The sequence below is a fragment of the Ovis aries genome, chromosome 14, assembly GCF_016772045.2.
Source record: "Ovis aries strain OAR_USU_Benz2616 breed Rambouillet chromosome 14, ARS-UI_Ramb_v3.0, whole genome shotgun sequence".
Lineage (NCBI taxonomy): Eukaryota > Metazoa > Chordata > Mammalia > Artiodactyla > Bovidae > Ovis > Ovis aries.
The window spans coordinates 42,734,598-42,750,441 of NC_056067.1; the positions used below are offsets into that span (position 1 = coordinate 42,734,598).

The window sequence follows — 15,844 nt, forward strand, 5'->3', positions numbered from 1 at the left end:
CTTTTGGCTCTCTTTCTGTTTGGGTGATAGATAATCTTCCTTTCATTTTGGTTATTTTGATGGGTTTTGATAAGCATATAAACCTAGGATTTTACACTGAAACCAAACTCTCATGTCCTCTTCATCTCCGTAAGGTTCTTGGTATTCTGTGCTAACAGCATTGGGCAGAGCCATCTAACACCTGTGTTCTTAGTTGCAGAAGCTGAAATCGGGGTCTCGGCAGCCCATGGCAGTTTTGCGAAACAAGATTGAGCCCTGCTTATCTGTCGAGACAGCACCACTCTCAACAGACCTCAAAAAGGTGATGGGATTCATAAAGGAACTCTGACCTGTTGTAATGTAGAGAGATTTTTAATAAACAGTTCTGAGGTTGCATTTCCATAATTTCTTTGCTTTTGAAATTCCCTTTTAAGATTTTGTTATTAATTTCTCATTTATTCTTAAAGTTCAGGTTAACGTCTTATAAGTAAATAATTCTTTTTGTGGGGAAACCTAATGCTTTTGTGCAGTAAGTTCTCAAATGAGCCTCTGAAAGGGAGCTCAGAAGGAGCACAAGCAGTCGGGGCAGTTAGAATGTTCTCCGCATTCTGTTCAGAATTGCATTCTACAACTGTGGTTTCACTTAGATCATCAATTTCGAGCATCAGTTTAGATCATGTTTATCTGCTTCCCTCTTGATATTAAAAAAAAAAAAGTAAAAAAAGAGAAAACCCCGCAAGGATGAATAGAATGAGTGTGAAGTCTTTATTGGGCAGGAAGTTTCTTACAGGCTTTTGGAAGATGGAAAAGCATCAGCAGAGGGCGGCTGGCCACCGACTGGCCACTGAGGAAGGGGTGACGTGGGGAGGGCTCTGAACTGCTCCCCTTGTTTCCTGAGCACCCACAGCAAGCTTCTCAGGAAGGAGACGGAGGCTCTGCTTGGAAACACCGAATGACCCTCGAGAATAACCTTCAGGCAATGCTGTTGTTCAGTCCTCCCAGGAAAAAATGCCTGCTTGCTGCCCGTCTCCCTTCAGTGATGGGACTCTGACGTGGTGCTGAGCTCCAGCCTGCCTACAGGTGTAGCCCAGCATTTAGTGTCCTCGGTGTGAGCAGCCTCCAGGGATCCTTGGACATTTTGAAGAAAGCCTTCACCTGGGGAAAAAGGAAAACAAACTCTGAAACAAACGATGTAGGGAGTGAAAGAAAACATGAGAAAATAGATATCCTCAGATAAGAGAAGATATTGCTTGACTTCAACAATAACAAGGTGCTATAAAAAAGAAAAACAGATAAAAAGGGGTCTGAGGTCGCTAAGAGTCGGACACGACTGAGCGACCTCACTTTGACTTTTCACTTTCATGCATTGGAGAAGAAAATGGCAACCCACTCCAGTGTTCTTGCCTGGAGAATCCCAGGGACGGGGGAGCCCGGTGGGCTGCCGTCTGTGGGGTCGCACAGAGTCGGACATGACTGAAGCAACTTAGCAGCAGCAGCAGGAATTAAAAATACTATAGAAAGAAAAAAACAGATATGAGAGGTAAAATAGAAGTTAACATCAGAAAGTGGAACAGAAAGATGGAAATGGGGGGAAAGAGAATTTGAGAATCAGTTTGAGGTCTCATATCTGAATAGGATTTCTAGAAAGAATGATGAAAGAGGGCAGAAAATCCTGGGCATAGCGCATGGACACTCCCTAGACTTAATGGCTGTGACTTTCTAAATTAAGAGAGTTTGCTGACCCCAGACCCAGCACAACTGAGGAGCAAGAGCGTAGACGCATTACTACGAAGCATCTGAATTGAAAGGTATCCAGAGATGCTGAAAGCTTCCAGGGAGAAGAAACCCAGCCCTGGAAGGGTCAGAAACCAGGATGGCTTCAGACTTGTCCATGGGTCACCAGAGGAGCACTGACTCCAAAATATTGGTGAAAAGTGACTTCCAACATGGAAGTCTCTAGCCAAACCACTAGTGAAGAGTGAGGATGAAATGAGGCATTTTCACATGTGCAGAGTCTGAAATTTCCTTCTTCTGTACCCTTTGTCGAGAAGCTGCCAAAATTTGTTCTCCACCAAACCAAGAAATTCACCTGAAAAAGTTACAGAGAAGAGGTGAGGCTGCAGGAAGATCCCAGTCCCGGGTACAGCTGGGGCTCAGGGCTGGGGTATGAGGTCTTCAGAGAACTGACGGGCTGGCTGGCGAGTTCAGCCTTGTGGAGGAGTGCATCCATGCAGCTGGAGAGTTCTGTGGAACATTTGGGGGGTTTCATCGACAGTTATATACAAAAATAAGCAAACAAAAGGCATGTTTGTTTTGGGGAATTACAAAACAAAAACTTTGCAAGTGGAGCTGATGCACCAGCAGTTTATCAGAAGGAGGAAGAGAAACCACGTCCTTGCTCTGGTAAGCATTAAGTACCTGCTCCTTCAACACGCTGCCTATTGGATCCTTTCAGTCTGAAGCCCAGAAAAGCAGAGACTCTTTGAGCAGGAGTTCACTGCTGGAAAATGTCTGGGGGGACTTACTAAGTTAGGTGTTGGAAAATACCAGATTGAGCGGTGAGTACTTGTTGGGGTAAGGTAAGCAGTGAGAGGGGTCTGTTAGCTTGCTGTACTTTATTGTTGTCTTGGTTGTCATTGATGTTTTGTAGGCTCTTCAAAGAAATAAGTTTCCAGGCCCCAGCCACACTGAATCTTACTCTTGGCCTCCCATAGCACGTGGCTGCGATGTGGTGGTCATTTCTCACTGTGGAAATGACCCTTTGTTGTACCTTCCACCGATGCTTACGATTCTGCAAACAGGGGGCTGCTACAAGTCATTGCCAAGTAGAAACGGAGTAAGTTGAAGACAGTTTTGTTTTCCAACGAAATGGATTAAAAGTTCATTTTAAACTTGACGCCTGACTTTTGGTTAAGTTTAGGTTACATTAAAATTGAGAACAGAGACTGTCCTGTGAGAAACTCTTCTCAACACAGACACTGATTCTTACCGAGAATCCCTAGTTGTTGGCAGTTGTCTGAGTCAGGAGAGTCCTGGCTTTTCGTGGTGAATGTGCAGTTTATAGAATTATTTCACTGACTGACTCTAATTGTCACAGCAGCCCCTTGAGATGGTCAGGCCGTGTGTTGTTTTCACTCTTTTATAGATGAGAAAATTAAGCTCATGAAAAGTCCTTACCTGCTGACAAGTGTGACAAGACGTGGGAGTTGAATTTAGATTATCTTTTAAAAAGTTTTACTTACTTGGCTGCATGAGGTCTTAGTTGGGGCACGTGGGCTCTTCCGTCGTGGCGCACAGACTCTAGTTGCAGCGTGTGGACTCTGAAATTGTGGTGTGTGGACTTCAGAGCACCAGGGCTCACTAGGTCAGTGTGCGGGCTTGGTTACTCCGCAGCATGTGGCATCTCAATTTCCTGCCCAGGGATCAAACCCACAGGCCCTGCATGGACAGGCAGATTCTTAACCACTGGACCACTGGGGAAGTCCCATGAATTTAGATTTTCTGTCATCTTGTCCCTATCACTGTTTTGTAATCCTACTCTATTTTTCCCAAGCATAAGAATCGGAAAATAGCTGAGAAGCCAGATGGAAAGGGGAGAAGGTGGATGTGAGGGTCTGTTGGTGGGGGTGTACCATCCGCTTTGTTGGGGTCTGGCTGTCAGGGAACTGATGAGTGTGATCTATCTCAGTTCTTCTCCCCAGAGATATACTACGGGTGGTTCCATCACTCATTATAAGGTGAAAAATAGCAGTACAGATTTCATCTTAGAAAAGATAATGGTTTATCTAATTATGCCTTGTGGTTTGATGAGTTTTCTTTGGAAATCTGCATTGTCTGTGTTATGATGTATTGACTTAATAATATTAAGTGGGTGCATTTATATCACTCAGCTGGCAGCTGACCCCACTGATGAGAGGCAGCTTGTCTTGAGATTGGCCTGGCTGGGCCAGGAAAGAATGTCCAAGCCTGCCACTTGTGGCTGTCCTATTTCGTCCGTGTCTCCAGGGTCAGCATGCATTTAGGTGTGAGACCTGGAAGCTGGTGCTTGCCTGGATCTGCATAAAAGAAAGAGCAGACTTGTTCTTGTCTTCAGTTAATTGAGGCCGTGTGTTCAGGAAGGTGCCGGCAGACGGTGCCCCTTCGAGAGAGATCCGTGAGGCACAGAGGAGAGCAGGATTCAGGTGGTGCAGCAGGAATCTTGCTTTCCTAAGGAAGAGATGGTAACCTTTTTCACAGCCCTTTTCAGGAGGCTGTTAGTGCATCCTTGTGCGGTCTGGAGCCAGACTGCCTGGCTTGAGATCCTGTTGCTGCTGTATGTTCAGCTGCGCAGCCTTGGGCAACTGCTTCACCTCTCTGCCCTAGGCTGCTCCTCTGTGAAATGAGATAGGACCTCGCCTGCCGGTAAGGGAACTTTGCAGATGAAATGATTTTTACTTGTGCACAAGTGATTTTTAGTTTAGACCCTATCAGAAGCTGAGTCAGTGTGTCTGAATCCATTCTAAGGAGATTATGTTTTGGCTTTTCTGACCTACATGACAGTGATGATGGTAAAAACTTAGTAGTGCTTACTCCATACAGAGAGGTGTCCTGCATGCTTTTATGTACACTTTCTGTGATTTTTAACCTTTGTCCAAAATTACATTGAATTTGTTTGTCTTTGCAGCCTCTGGCAGTCATCGTGTGCCCTGGTTGGAAAAAGGCCCAATTTATTTTTGAATTATTGGGAGAGTATATCGCATCCTGCAGACCTCTTCATCCTGTGTTGTTAACAATTGGACTCCACAAAGATGAAGCCAAAAATATGAAGCTTCCAAGGGGGTGTAAGCAGCCTTTTCAGGCTATCTGGTTTTCCCTAGAGCACACAGTGCAGCCCAGCTCAGGCAGACCTGGGAGCCACCCGGGGCGTGTGTGTTGGCCGGCCTCACTTATCAGCTGTGTGTCTGTGTAGGTAGTCAGGGTGTACTCTTGGCTTACATCTGTTTCACTGAGAAAGCTCTGTGTTTTCATTGATTTATCAACTATGTAGTAAACACCTACTGTTTATTTAGTGTTGACTAAAACCCTACCCTGCCTTTCAGGAGCTCAAAACCTGGTGGAAACCCAGGTATTTAATCACAAAATACAGGGGCTGGCCCAGGCAGGCCTCTTGTGTACCCACCTGAGTAAGAAAAACAGGTTTTTATTTTAGTAAAAGGCATTTCTAGAAAGTGTATGAAGTCTTAGCAAAGGAGATGTTAGAAACACGTGTGGAAACTCTAAAGTGTTAACTCTGTTTTCTTTTAAAATGTAGGCAATGTGGTTGTTACAACACCACATAGTCTCCTGAGACTTCTCCAGTATCAAAGCTTGTTGTTTCTTAGACTCTGTCACCTACTTTTGGATGAAGTGGAAGTGTTACTCTCTGAAGCTAACGAGCAAGTAAGTGTGTCACGTTCATTCAGATGTCATTACTACTTAGAAACATTTATATATATGTGTGTATATATATATCGGAGAAGGCAATGGCACCCCACTCCAGTACTCTTGCCTGGAAAATCCCATGGACAGAGGAGCCTGGTAGGCTGCAGTCCATGGGGTCCTGAAGAGTCAGACACGACTGAGCGACTTCACTTTCACTTTTCACTTTCATGCATTGAAGAAGGAAATGGCAACCCACTCCAGTGTTCTTGCCTGGAGAATCCCAGGGACATGGGAGCCTGGTGGGCTGCCATCTGTGGTGTCGCACAGAGTCGGACACGACTGAAGCAACTTAGCAGCAGCATATATATATGTATATAGAGAGAGAGAAAAAATTAAAAGTCTTTTAGAAATCAGGAAATGTGTTTAGTTGGGAAAAAGCTGCTTAATCTGAAAAAATTTTCCTTTTATCTGCTGTGATTAAGATGAGAGAACATTTATCTGAATTTTCTACCCAATGTTAAAGTACTTTGAAGAGCAAACATTCTTTCCTAGGGAGATTTTTCTAAAATACTTAATATTTTTCTGGTTATAAAATCAATAATTTTGTTTTAGAAAATTTGAGAAATAGAGAAGAACACTTGAAAAACCCCCACATGTGCAATCTTAACACTCAGAGGTAATCAGTTGTTCCTAATTTAGAGTATTTCTTTCCTTTTTGTAATTCTGGTGTCTGTTGATACATATAATTAATGTCCAATTCAGTTCAGTCGCTCAGTCGTGTCCGACTCTTTGTGACCCCATGAATCACAGCACGCCAGGCCTCCCTGTCCATCACCAACTCCCGGAGTTCACTCAGACTCACGTCCATCGAGTCGATGATGCCATCCAGCCATCTCATCCTCTCATCCCCTTCTCCTCCTGCACCCAATCCCTCCCAGCATCAGGGTCTTTTCCAATGAGTCAACTCTTCGCATCAGGTGGCCAAAGTATTGGAGTTTCAGCTTCAGCATCAGTCCTTCCAGTGAACAGCTAGGACTGATCTCCTTTAGAATGGACTGGTTGGATCTCCTTGCAATCCAAGGGACTCTCAAGAGTCTTCTCCAACACCACAGTTCAAAAGCATCAATTCTTCAGTGCTCAGCTTTCTTCACAGTCCAACTCTCACATCCATACATGACCACAGGAAAAACCATAGCCTTGACTAGATGGACCTTTGTTGGCAAAGTAATGTCTCTGCTTTTGAATATGCTATCTAGCTTGGTCATAACTTTCCTTCCAAGGAGTAAGCATCTTTTAATTTCATGGCTGTGATCACCATCTGCAGTGATTTTAGAGCCCCCCCAAAATAAAGTCTGACACTGTTTCCACTGTTTCCCATCTATTTGCCATGAAGTGATGGGACCAGATGCCATGATCTTCATTTTCTGAATGTTGAGCTTTAAGCCAACTTTTTCACTCTCCTCTTTCACTTTCATCAAGAGGCTTTTCAGTTCCTCCTCACTTTCTGCCATAAGGGTGGGGTCATCTGCATATCTGAGGTTATTGCTATTTCTCCCAGCAATCTTGATTCCAGCTTGTGCTTCTTCCAGCCCAGTGTTTCTCATGATGTACTCTGCATAGAAGTTAAATAAGCAGGGTGACAATATACAGCTTTGACGTACTCCTTTTCCTATTTGGAACCAGTCTGTTGTTCCATGTCCAGTTCTAACTGTTACTCCCTGACCTGCATACAGATTTCTCAAGAGGCAGGTCAGGTGGTCTGTATTCCCATCTCTCTCAGAATTTTCCACAGTTTATTGTGATCCACACAGTCAAAGGCTTTGGCATAGTCAATAAAGCAGAAATAGATGTTTTTCTGGAACTTTCTTGCTTTTTCAATGATCCAGCAGATGTTGGCAATTTGATCTCTGGTTCCTCTGCCTTTTTCTAAAACCAGCTTGAACATCTGGAATTTCATGGTTCACATACTGCTGAAGCCTGGCTTGGAGAACTTTTAGCATTACTCTTTAATGTTATCAGGACCTTATTTTGTGTATTAGTTTGTAACTTGCATTCAAGTGAACAGCACTGTGTGTACTGCTACTCACTATTCCCTAGCATGATTGTTATTGTCCACCTAATATTGAATCCTATGGCCACAACATAATTTGTTTTATAATTGCTCTATATTTGGATATTTAGGATCATTTGTGTGTGTGGCTGAAGAAGCACATCTTTTTTGCACACATTTTTCTTAGGATAAATTCCTAGGAAAGGGATTAATGGATCAGAGGCTGTGAATTCTTAGAAGGCATTTGTTGGAAGCAGTGACAGCCTGGAGCATTCCTGTGGGGGCAGTGATGGCCCCAGCGTCAAGTCCAGGCTTTGTTACTTCCTGACTGTGTGGGTCTGGGCAGGGTTCCTGAACTCCTCTAAAGTCTCAGTTCTTATTTGCAAAGTTAATATCTGGACCACTGCCTCGTACACTGGCCCTTCTGAAAGTGTAGATGAATTTGCACTCCACCAGGCAGTGTACCAGAGGCCACACACGCTGGACTCCTAGCAGTAGGAGGCCCTTGTCCAGCTTCCTTTTCCAGGCTGATTGTTACACATGGAGTCTGATTTACTTCATCTCTGGGTCCTTGACAGATTGCTGAATTGAGCATTGATTCATACTGGCCATTTGTACCCAATCTTTTATGAGTTGCTGTTTCATTTCCTTTGATTGTTTTCTTTCAGTGGGATTATCTTTTTCTACTTAGTTTGTACAGTAGAAGTTTTTATATAAGGCAATTAATCCTTTATTACCTCTGCTAACCCCTGATTCTGGGAAAGGTTGAGGGCAAGAGGAGAAGGCGGAGACAGAGGATGAGATGGTCGGTTGGTATCACCTACTCAATGGACATGAGTTTGACTGGACTCTGGGAGATAGCGAAAGACAAGGAAGCCTGGCATGCTGCAGTCTGTGGGATTGCAAAGAGTTGGTTGTTTTAATTTTGTCTATATTCAACATTTTTCCTTTTTAGTCTTTTTTTCTTTTGCTTTAATGTTTAAAGACTTTCCCCATTCTGAGAACAGAAAATATACACTCTTTACCGTTTATGTTCTGTCAAACTAATTCTTAGTTTCTTTTGAAATAAAAATGAAATTAATTATACTAATTTTTTAGATGTTTGCTATATTAGATAACTTTAAAAAAAACATGGAAGTTGAAGAAAGGGAATCTGCCCCACATCAGATTGTTGCAGTTGGAGTTCATTGGAACAGACATATAGAGCGTTTAATCAGAGAGTTCATGAATGACCCCTACATCGTGATCACAGCTATGGAAGAGGCTGCCCTCTATGGCTGCGTCCAACAGGTATTGCGCTGTGGGTGCGCATGGTGGGGGCTGGTGAGCACAGGCCAGTAACCTTTATTCATGGCTTAATATTTAAAGATTCCTGCATTGATTTCATATACAAATCTGGAATTATGTATTTGAATTTCTATTGCTTTTTATACCTTCTCTACTAAAGTTATGACTTTTCTGTAAAAAGGAAAACTGGAGCACCTTGAGCATTATTAAAAGTCCCGCTGTTTTTACGCTTCTTTACCAGGTAGTACATCTTTGCTTGGAATGTGAAAAAACTTCTACTTTACTCCAGACTCTTGATTTCATCCCAAGTCAGGCACAGAAGACCTTGGTCTTCACCTGTTCTGCAGCTGAGACAGAGACAGTGTGTAAGGTGGGCCCTGCCACGCATAGAGTGCGCTTATGGCTTGTTTACACTGTGGCTGAATCCGCAGTCCTCAGGGAATTGCTGGAATAGTTAAATATTTGACAAGAAAGCAAAGGTTTATAAATTCAGCATCAGCACAGGCTCTGCCAGAAAGCAACACTGGTGGCAGTAAGAAAGGACAGCAGGGCCTGACACTGAGGCGTCAGAGCCAAGGGGACCTGGCTGAGCGTGGGAAGGAGCCGGTTCATGCCCAGGTGGCGGCCTCCTCTGTCCCCTCTGTTTAAGAAAGTAGAGATGCTGACACTAAGATGTATCATCATTTTAGCCAGAGAAGCCAAATAAATTGGCCAAAGATTTAATCTAGGTGTGCATGTGAAAACTAAAATGTAGAGACGAGGCCACACAGAAAAGGAGCAGCAGTGCATCCACATTTCAACAAAAATGCACTCGGGGGTGTAGCGGACAAACCCTCCTGACGATAGTACCATAAACTTCATGTGCTCATATACATACCCCTACAGAGGTGAGTGTACATGCACATAAGTACACACACACATATGTATGCACACATTATTTTAAAAGGAAGAAAAATAGTTTCAGCAAAATAATATTTGTTTCACTAAAGCAAGTTTTTAGATATAAACGATAGAATTTTGAAAGCATATTTATTTAAATTTACAACCATCTCATTCTTAGAATTAGTGGATCAGTGAGGTAACCCCATCACAGATAATTTTAAATGGTATATATTGATGTAATTGATAATTATTGATGAAAAATTATCTCTTAAGTTTATATTCCTGAGTGTGAACTGGCCCCTTTGGTTTCATCTTCAGGTGGTAGAAAGCAATTCCATATTTTGCTTGAAAATGCATAAAGAAATGATTTTTAATTTAAAAAGTGTTTTGCAACAGTGGAAGAAGAAGTTAAGTTCTGGTTCTCACATTGTGTTAGGTAAGTATTTTAATTTCTACTTCTATTTAGAGAAGGCTGAACTAATAGGAATTATTCTTTGATTGATTGATTTACCTCTTTTCCAAATTTATTATTCTCAGATTTAATGAGAATGTATTAGTAATGTTAATTTCAAAGTAAAAATTAACTTCAGTTAATTGATGTTGAGGTGAAATTCAGCTATCTCCAGGGCAGTGGTCAGCAACCCTTGGTCTAGATGTGTTCCCTGGAGTCGAGTTTAAGGATCACTGTCATATATATGTATGCCTGTGATGAAACTTGTCTTCAATGATCGCTAAATTTGGTATTGGAAATACAAAAGTCAATTTGTATTAAATAAGTGAAAACATCACATGGGTAGCTTAGATTTGTAATAGAGGCATTTTTCCAGTTAAAAAGGAGACTTTTTTCTGAAATTTAATGACTGAGCTTTGAAGTTTGGGGAAAAGAAATGGGAAAGAAGTTTCTTTGTATCTCAGCAGTAAAATGAAATAACTGCTTTGAAGTGTGGTTCCTGGAATCTTCTCTGTGAGGTGCGTGTGGTGAAATCCCAGCCTCCCTTGAGACTGTCGCTTCTTTCTCCCCAGCCCTGACAGACGACTGCATCCCACTGTTGGCCATCACCGATGCCACGTGTGTTATTCACTTCAGCTTTCCTTCCTCACCAAAAGTTTTCGGTGGACGCCTGCATTGCATGTCTGATCATTTTCAGAGTTTAACTGAACAGGTTTGACTAATACGCATTATTTAATATTTCACTAGCATTTTCCACGTAATGACAAACTTAGAGTCTGTAAAGTTTTACCATTTAGACTGATATGGATGATTCACTTCCTTTATTTGCCCCCAATTTTAAGGGTTCTGCAGAACAGGGAGATAAAAAGACCAAATCTGTCTTGCTGCTATCAGAGAGAAATGCCTGCCACGCAGTTGGTGTCCTGCGCTACTTGGAGCGAGCAGATGCCAAGATCCCTTCAGAGCTGTACGAGTTTACTGCAGGGGTTCTGGAAGCCAAAGAAGATAGAAAAGCCAGAAGGCCTCTTTGTCCATATCTTAAGGCTTTTGGTTTTTGCAAGTAAGCCAGTCATCTTTTTTTTGAAATACAATATGCAGTAAATTGCACAGATGTTAAATGTATAGCTTGAGGGTGGTTATATAAGTAATGCAACCCATGGGAACCACACCCAGCTCTGAAGGACCCTCTTAGAGGTCCTTTCCATCTCCTCCTCCAGAAGTAACCACCCTCATTTTATCTACCAACACTGACTAATTTTGCTAGGTTTTGACTTTTATATAAATGGAATTGTGGTATGTTCAGCCAGCTATCTGTGGCATTCGTCCATGTATTGGCATTTTATTTATTTATTTTGTGGCTCAGAATTCCACTGTGTGATTATATCTCCATTCATTCTCCTCTGATGGGCCTGCGAGTTGTTTTACGTATAAAGCTGCTGCGAACACTCTTGTACATGTCTTTTTGTGGAAATGTCACCCATTTCTCTTGTGTGTCTACTTCGGATTGGGATTGTTGGGTCATGAGGCAGACACGTTTAACTTTGCCAAAGTGGTGCGTCACTTTATGATCCCGTCAGCTGTTACGAGAGAGTTTGAGTTGCTCTGTATCTTCACCGACTGTTAGTATTCATGGGGGCACGGAGTAGATCACTGTGATTTTCATACGTGTTGCTCTAAGAATTCATGAGGATGAATGTCTTTCCACATGATTGTGGGGCACATGACCGTCCTTTTTTGTGAAGTGCCTGTTCAGGTCTTTCTCCGGTTTTTTAAAATGGGAAAGAGGTGTTTATGGATTTGTAGGAGTCGTTTGTTTATTCTAGATACAATTGTTTCGTCAGAGATATGCAGATATGCGCTGAGAATCTTCTCCCAGTCTGCGGCTTGCCTTTTCGCCCTCTTTTAGTTAGTTAGCGCGTTTTGGCTGCGCTGGGCCTTCGTCGCTGTGCTCGGCCTTCCTCCAGCTGCAGTGAGCAGGGGGCTCTTCTCTAGTTGTGCTGCGCAGGCTTCTCACTGTGGTGGCTTCTCTTGCTGCAGAGTTCAGGTTCTGAGGCGCTCGGGCTTCAGGAGTTGGGGCGCTTGGGCTCGGTAGTCGTGGCTGTGGGCTCTGGAGTGCAGGCTCAGCACGGTGGCGCACGGCCTTAGTTGCCGCATGGCACGTGGAATCTTCCCAGGCCAGGGACTGGAGCTGCGCCCCCTGCATTGTCAGGTGGGCTCTTAGCCACTGAGCCACCAGGGACGCCCTCACGCTTTCAAGAGTCTCAGTGAGCAGATATCTTTAATTTTTATGAAGCACTTTACAGTTGCTATTTTTTGTGTGTTCTTAGATAAGAAATATATGCCCATCTCTAGATTATGACATTCTTCTCTGTTTTCTTCCAGAAGCTTTATAGATTTAGCTTTCACATTTAGGTTTGTAATCTATATTGAGTAAATTTTTGTGTATAGTGTTTGACGTGAACAAACTTTTTCTGTATGGATAATCCCTTGCTCCTGCTTTCTTTCTTTCTTTCTTTTTTATTTCTTTACTTTCTTTATTTAGAACATCATTATGTTCTCACTGAATTGGTGCCTTTGACATAAATAGACAATAGTATATGTGATCCGTTTGTGGATGCTCTCTGTTACGTTGGTCTACTTATTTGTTCTTAAACCAGTACTGCACTTTCTTAAGGTAGCTTGTACTATAGTGGGTCTTGGAAAATGGTATGTAAGTCCTCCGACTTTGCTCTTCTTAATGATTATTTTGGCATTTTAATTCTAATGCATTTCCATATTCATTTTAGTATAGGCTTGTCAGTTTCTTCAAAAACATTGCTGGAGTTTTGACAAATGCATTTATTCTGTGGATGAGTTTGGAGAGCACAGGTCTATCTTAACACTCAGGAAGTCTCTTAGGGATCCAGACACGATGCCAGGAGCTGGTCAGTGGATCTCTGGGACTAGGTAGTAGATGTCTGATAGATATCCACTGCATGGAATTTAAAGATAACTGTTGAAATTAACTTTTTTTTTTGATTGTGGTACATTATACACGTTATTAGGAACACTTTCCATAATGCTTTTAAATAAAATACTGACTTTTAAAACTGGAGCTTTAACTATTTCTCAGTTTGGGTTAAGTGGCTCCTGGTTTAGAGGTTCATTGGCCTCTGTTGTAGGTTATACTGGTGTGTTTCTGATTCAGAATCTTTATTTTGAAAGTATATTTTGTTTATTTACATGTTATATTTAAGGCTGTCTGGAGAAATGATGTAGTAACTCTGTCCTTTAAGTTTACTCAGTGCCAGTTAATTTTTAGGATCCCTTTCCACTTATTTACATACTGTTAGTGTCATCTAAAGGATTTTAATATGGTTACTTTACAGCATCTCTGATTTCAATTATAGATTAATTTTCTTGAAGGATACTTTAAAATTCATGTTGAAAATTATTTTTTTCTGGGCTTAAAATCCTGTTCTTTTGTTTTCAGAGACAGAAGGATCTGTCCTGACCGGCACCGTTTTAATCCAGAAGTAGACATACCAAGGAAGTTATCCAGCCAAACTCTACCGGTGCTTGGATACATAAAAGTAAGTTCTGTTAAAGATCCTTTGTCCAATGATTAATGGTTAGTTTTAATGAACAAGTTTCATTTTTGAGAGGTAGAATTTAATAGGATGTAATTATGACAGTATTAATGTACCTCCATTAATCTGACATTAGGTATATGTTCTTATATGGTGCCTTATTTCAAGGTACCAGTTTGTTCAGAAAACGAAGATTAAATTGGGAAGATAGATAAACCACTTAAACAATTTAAGGAATTTTTAGTTTTATATATGTATTTATATATACTTTAAATTATATATATATGAAATATATATATATTTTATTTTTAAATATCTTGTTTTATATAAATATCAGTTCAGTTCAGTTCAGTCGCTCAGTCATGTCCGACTCTTTGTGACCCCATGAATCGCAGCACACCAGGCCTCCCTGTCCATCACCAACTCCCCGAGTTCACTCAGACTCACATCCCTGACACCATGCAGCCATCTCATCCTCTGTCGTCCCCTTCTCCTCCTGCCCCCAATCCCTCCCAGCCTCAGAGTCTTTTCCAATGAGTCAACTCTTCGCATGAGGTGGCCAAAGTACTGGAGCTTCAGCTTTAGCATCAGTCCTTCCAAAGAAATCCCAGGGTTGATCTCCTTCAGAATGGACTGGTTGGATCTCCTTGCAGTCCAAGGGACTCTCAAGAGTCTTCTCCAGCACCACAGTTCATCAAAAGCATGAATTCTTTGGCGCTCAGCCTTCTTCACAGTCCAACTCTCACATCCATACATGACCACAGGAAAAACCATAGCCTTGACTAGACGGACCTTAGTTGGCAAAGTAATGTCTCTGCTTTTGAATATGCTATCTAGGTTGGTCATAACTTTTCTTCCAAGGAGTAAGCGTCTTTTAATTTCATGGCTGCAGTCACCATCTGCAGTGATTTTGGAGCCCAAAAAAACAAAGTCTGACACTGTTTCTACTGTTTCCCCATCTATTTCCCATGAAGTGATGGGACCAGATGCCATGATCTTCGTTTTCTGAATGTTGAGCTTTAAGACAACTTTTTCGCTCTCCTCTTTCACTTTCATCAAGAGGCTTTTTAGCTCCTCTTCACTTTCTGCCATAAGGGTGGTGTCATCTGCATATCTGAGGTTATTGATATTTCTCCCGGCAATCTTGATTCCAGCTTGTGCTTCTTCCAGTCCAGCGTTTCTCATGATGTACTCTGCATAGAAGTTAAATAAGCAGGGTGACAGTATACAGCCTTGACGTACTCCTTTTCCTATTTGGAACCAGTCTGTTGTTCCATATCCAGTTAAATATAAATAACTATTTTATATTTAAGCATTTTAAATACATGTATATTTATATAAAATATTTTATATTAAAAAATTTTTAATATAAACTTTGTTTCTTTATTTACTGACTGCACTGGGTCTTCATTGCTGCACATGGGCTTTCTCTGGTTGCAGCGAGCGGGGTCTGCTCTTCACTGCAGTGCATGGACTTCTCATTGTGGTGGCTCTTGTTGCGGAGCATGGGCTCAGTAGTTGTAGGGAACAGGCTTAGTTGCGCCACAGCATGTGAGACATTCCCACACCAGGGATCAAACTTGTGTCTCCTGCATTGGCAGGCAGATCCTTACCACCGGACGACCAGGGAAGTCCTCGGTTGTATTTTAAGAAAGAAAGTCATTTACTTCTGGGGACTATTAAAACTAATGTGATGATTACACAGCCCTTTTCAGAACATTCCTATGAATGTTCCTTTGGGGATATTCTGAGGTGCAAGTCGAATCACTGAGTTGAGCTGTCACTTTGCTGTGACTCTGTTTTATTGCTTCGCTTCTTTCTGAGTCTGAGTGTTCTGTTCTCGCCTTCCCTTTCCCCTAAGGGGCATCTGTTGGGTTCCTTCATACTTGTGCTCCCCTCTTGTGTGGCTGTGCTGTATTCGTTTCCCAGGGCTCTTGTACACAAGTTTATTCTCTCCGTCCTGGAAGCCAGAGTCTAAAATCAAGGTGCCAACGGGGGGCTGTGCTCCATCTGAAGGCTCGGGAGGACCGTCCTCTCCCTGCCTCTCACAGCTTCTGTTGACTCCAAGTGTTCCTTGGCTTGTCTCAGCTCGTACTGCATCCCTCCAGGCTGTGCCTTCACCACCTCATCGCTTTTGCCTCTCTCTGTGCCTCTTACAAAGCACCCCTGTCAGTAGATGAAGGGCCCAGCAAGATAATCCACAGTAATCTCCTCACCTAGAGATGC

At 42.3% G+C, this 15,844-nt stretch overlaps 1 protein-coding gene across 5 annotated transcripts in view; it reads left to right on the top strand.

Moving 5' to 3' along the window:
- The window catches only part of TDRD12 (tudor domain containing 12), a 75,323-nt gene that overhangs the window by 41,902 nt on the left and 17,577 nt on the right, over positions 1-15,844 (top strand). For all 5 annotated transcript variants that reach the window (XR_009596316.1, XM_042231934.2, XM_012190112.5 and 2 more), the window contains 10 exons: positions 194-301; positions 2,630-2,815; positions 4,643-4,799; positions 5,270-5,397; positions 8,528-8,719; positions 8,958-9,086; positions 9,917-10,034; positions 10,622-10,761; positions 10,892-11,109; positions 13,522-13,621. Coding sequence is in view for 4 of the 5 variants with exons in the window: in XM_042231934.2 (XP_042087868.1) it covers positions 194-301; positions 2,630-2,815; positions 4,643-4,799; positions 5,270-5,397; positions 8,528-8,719; positions 8,958-9,086; positions 9,917-10,034; positions 10,622-10,761; positions 10,892-11,109; positions 13,522-13,621 (1,476 nt within the window). In the remaining variant the exon portion in view is untranslated. The remainder of the gene's footprint in view (positions 1-193; positions 302-2,629; positions 2,816-4,642; positions 4,800-5,269; positions 5,398-8,527; positions 8,720-8,957; positions 9,087-9,916; positions 10,035-10,621; positions 10,762-10,891; positions 11,110-13,521; positions 13,622-15,844) is intronic.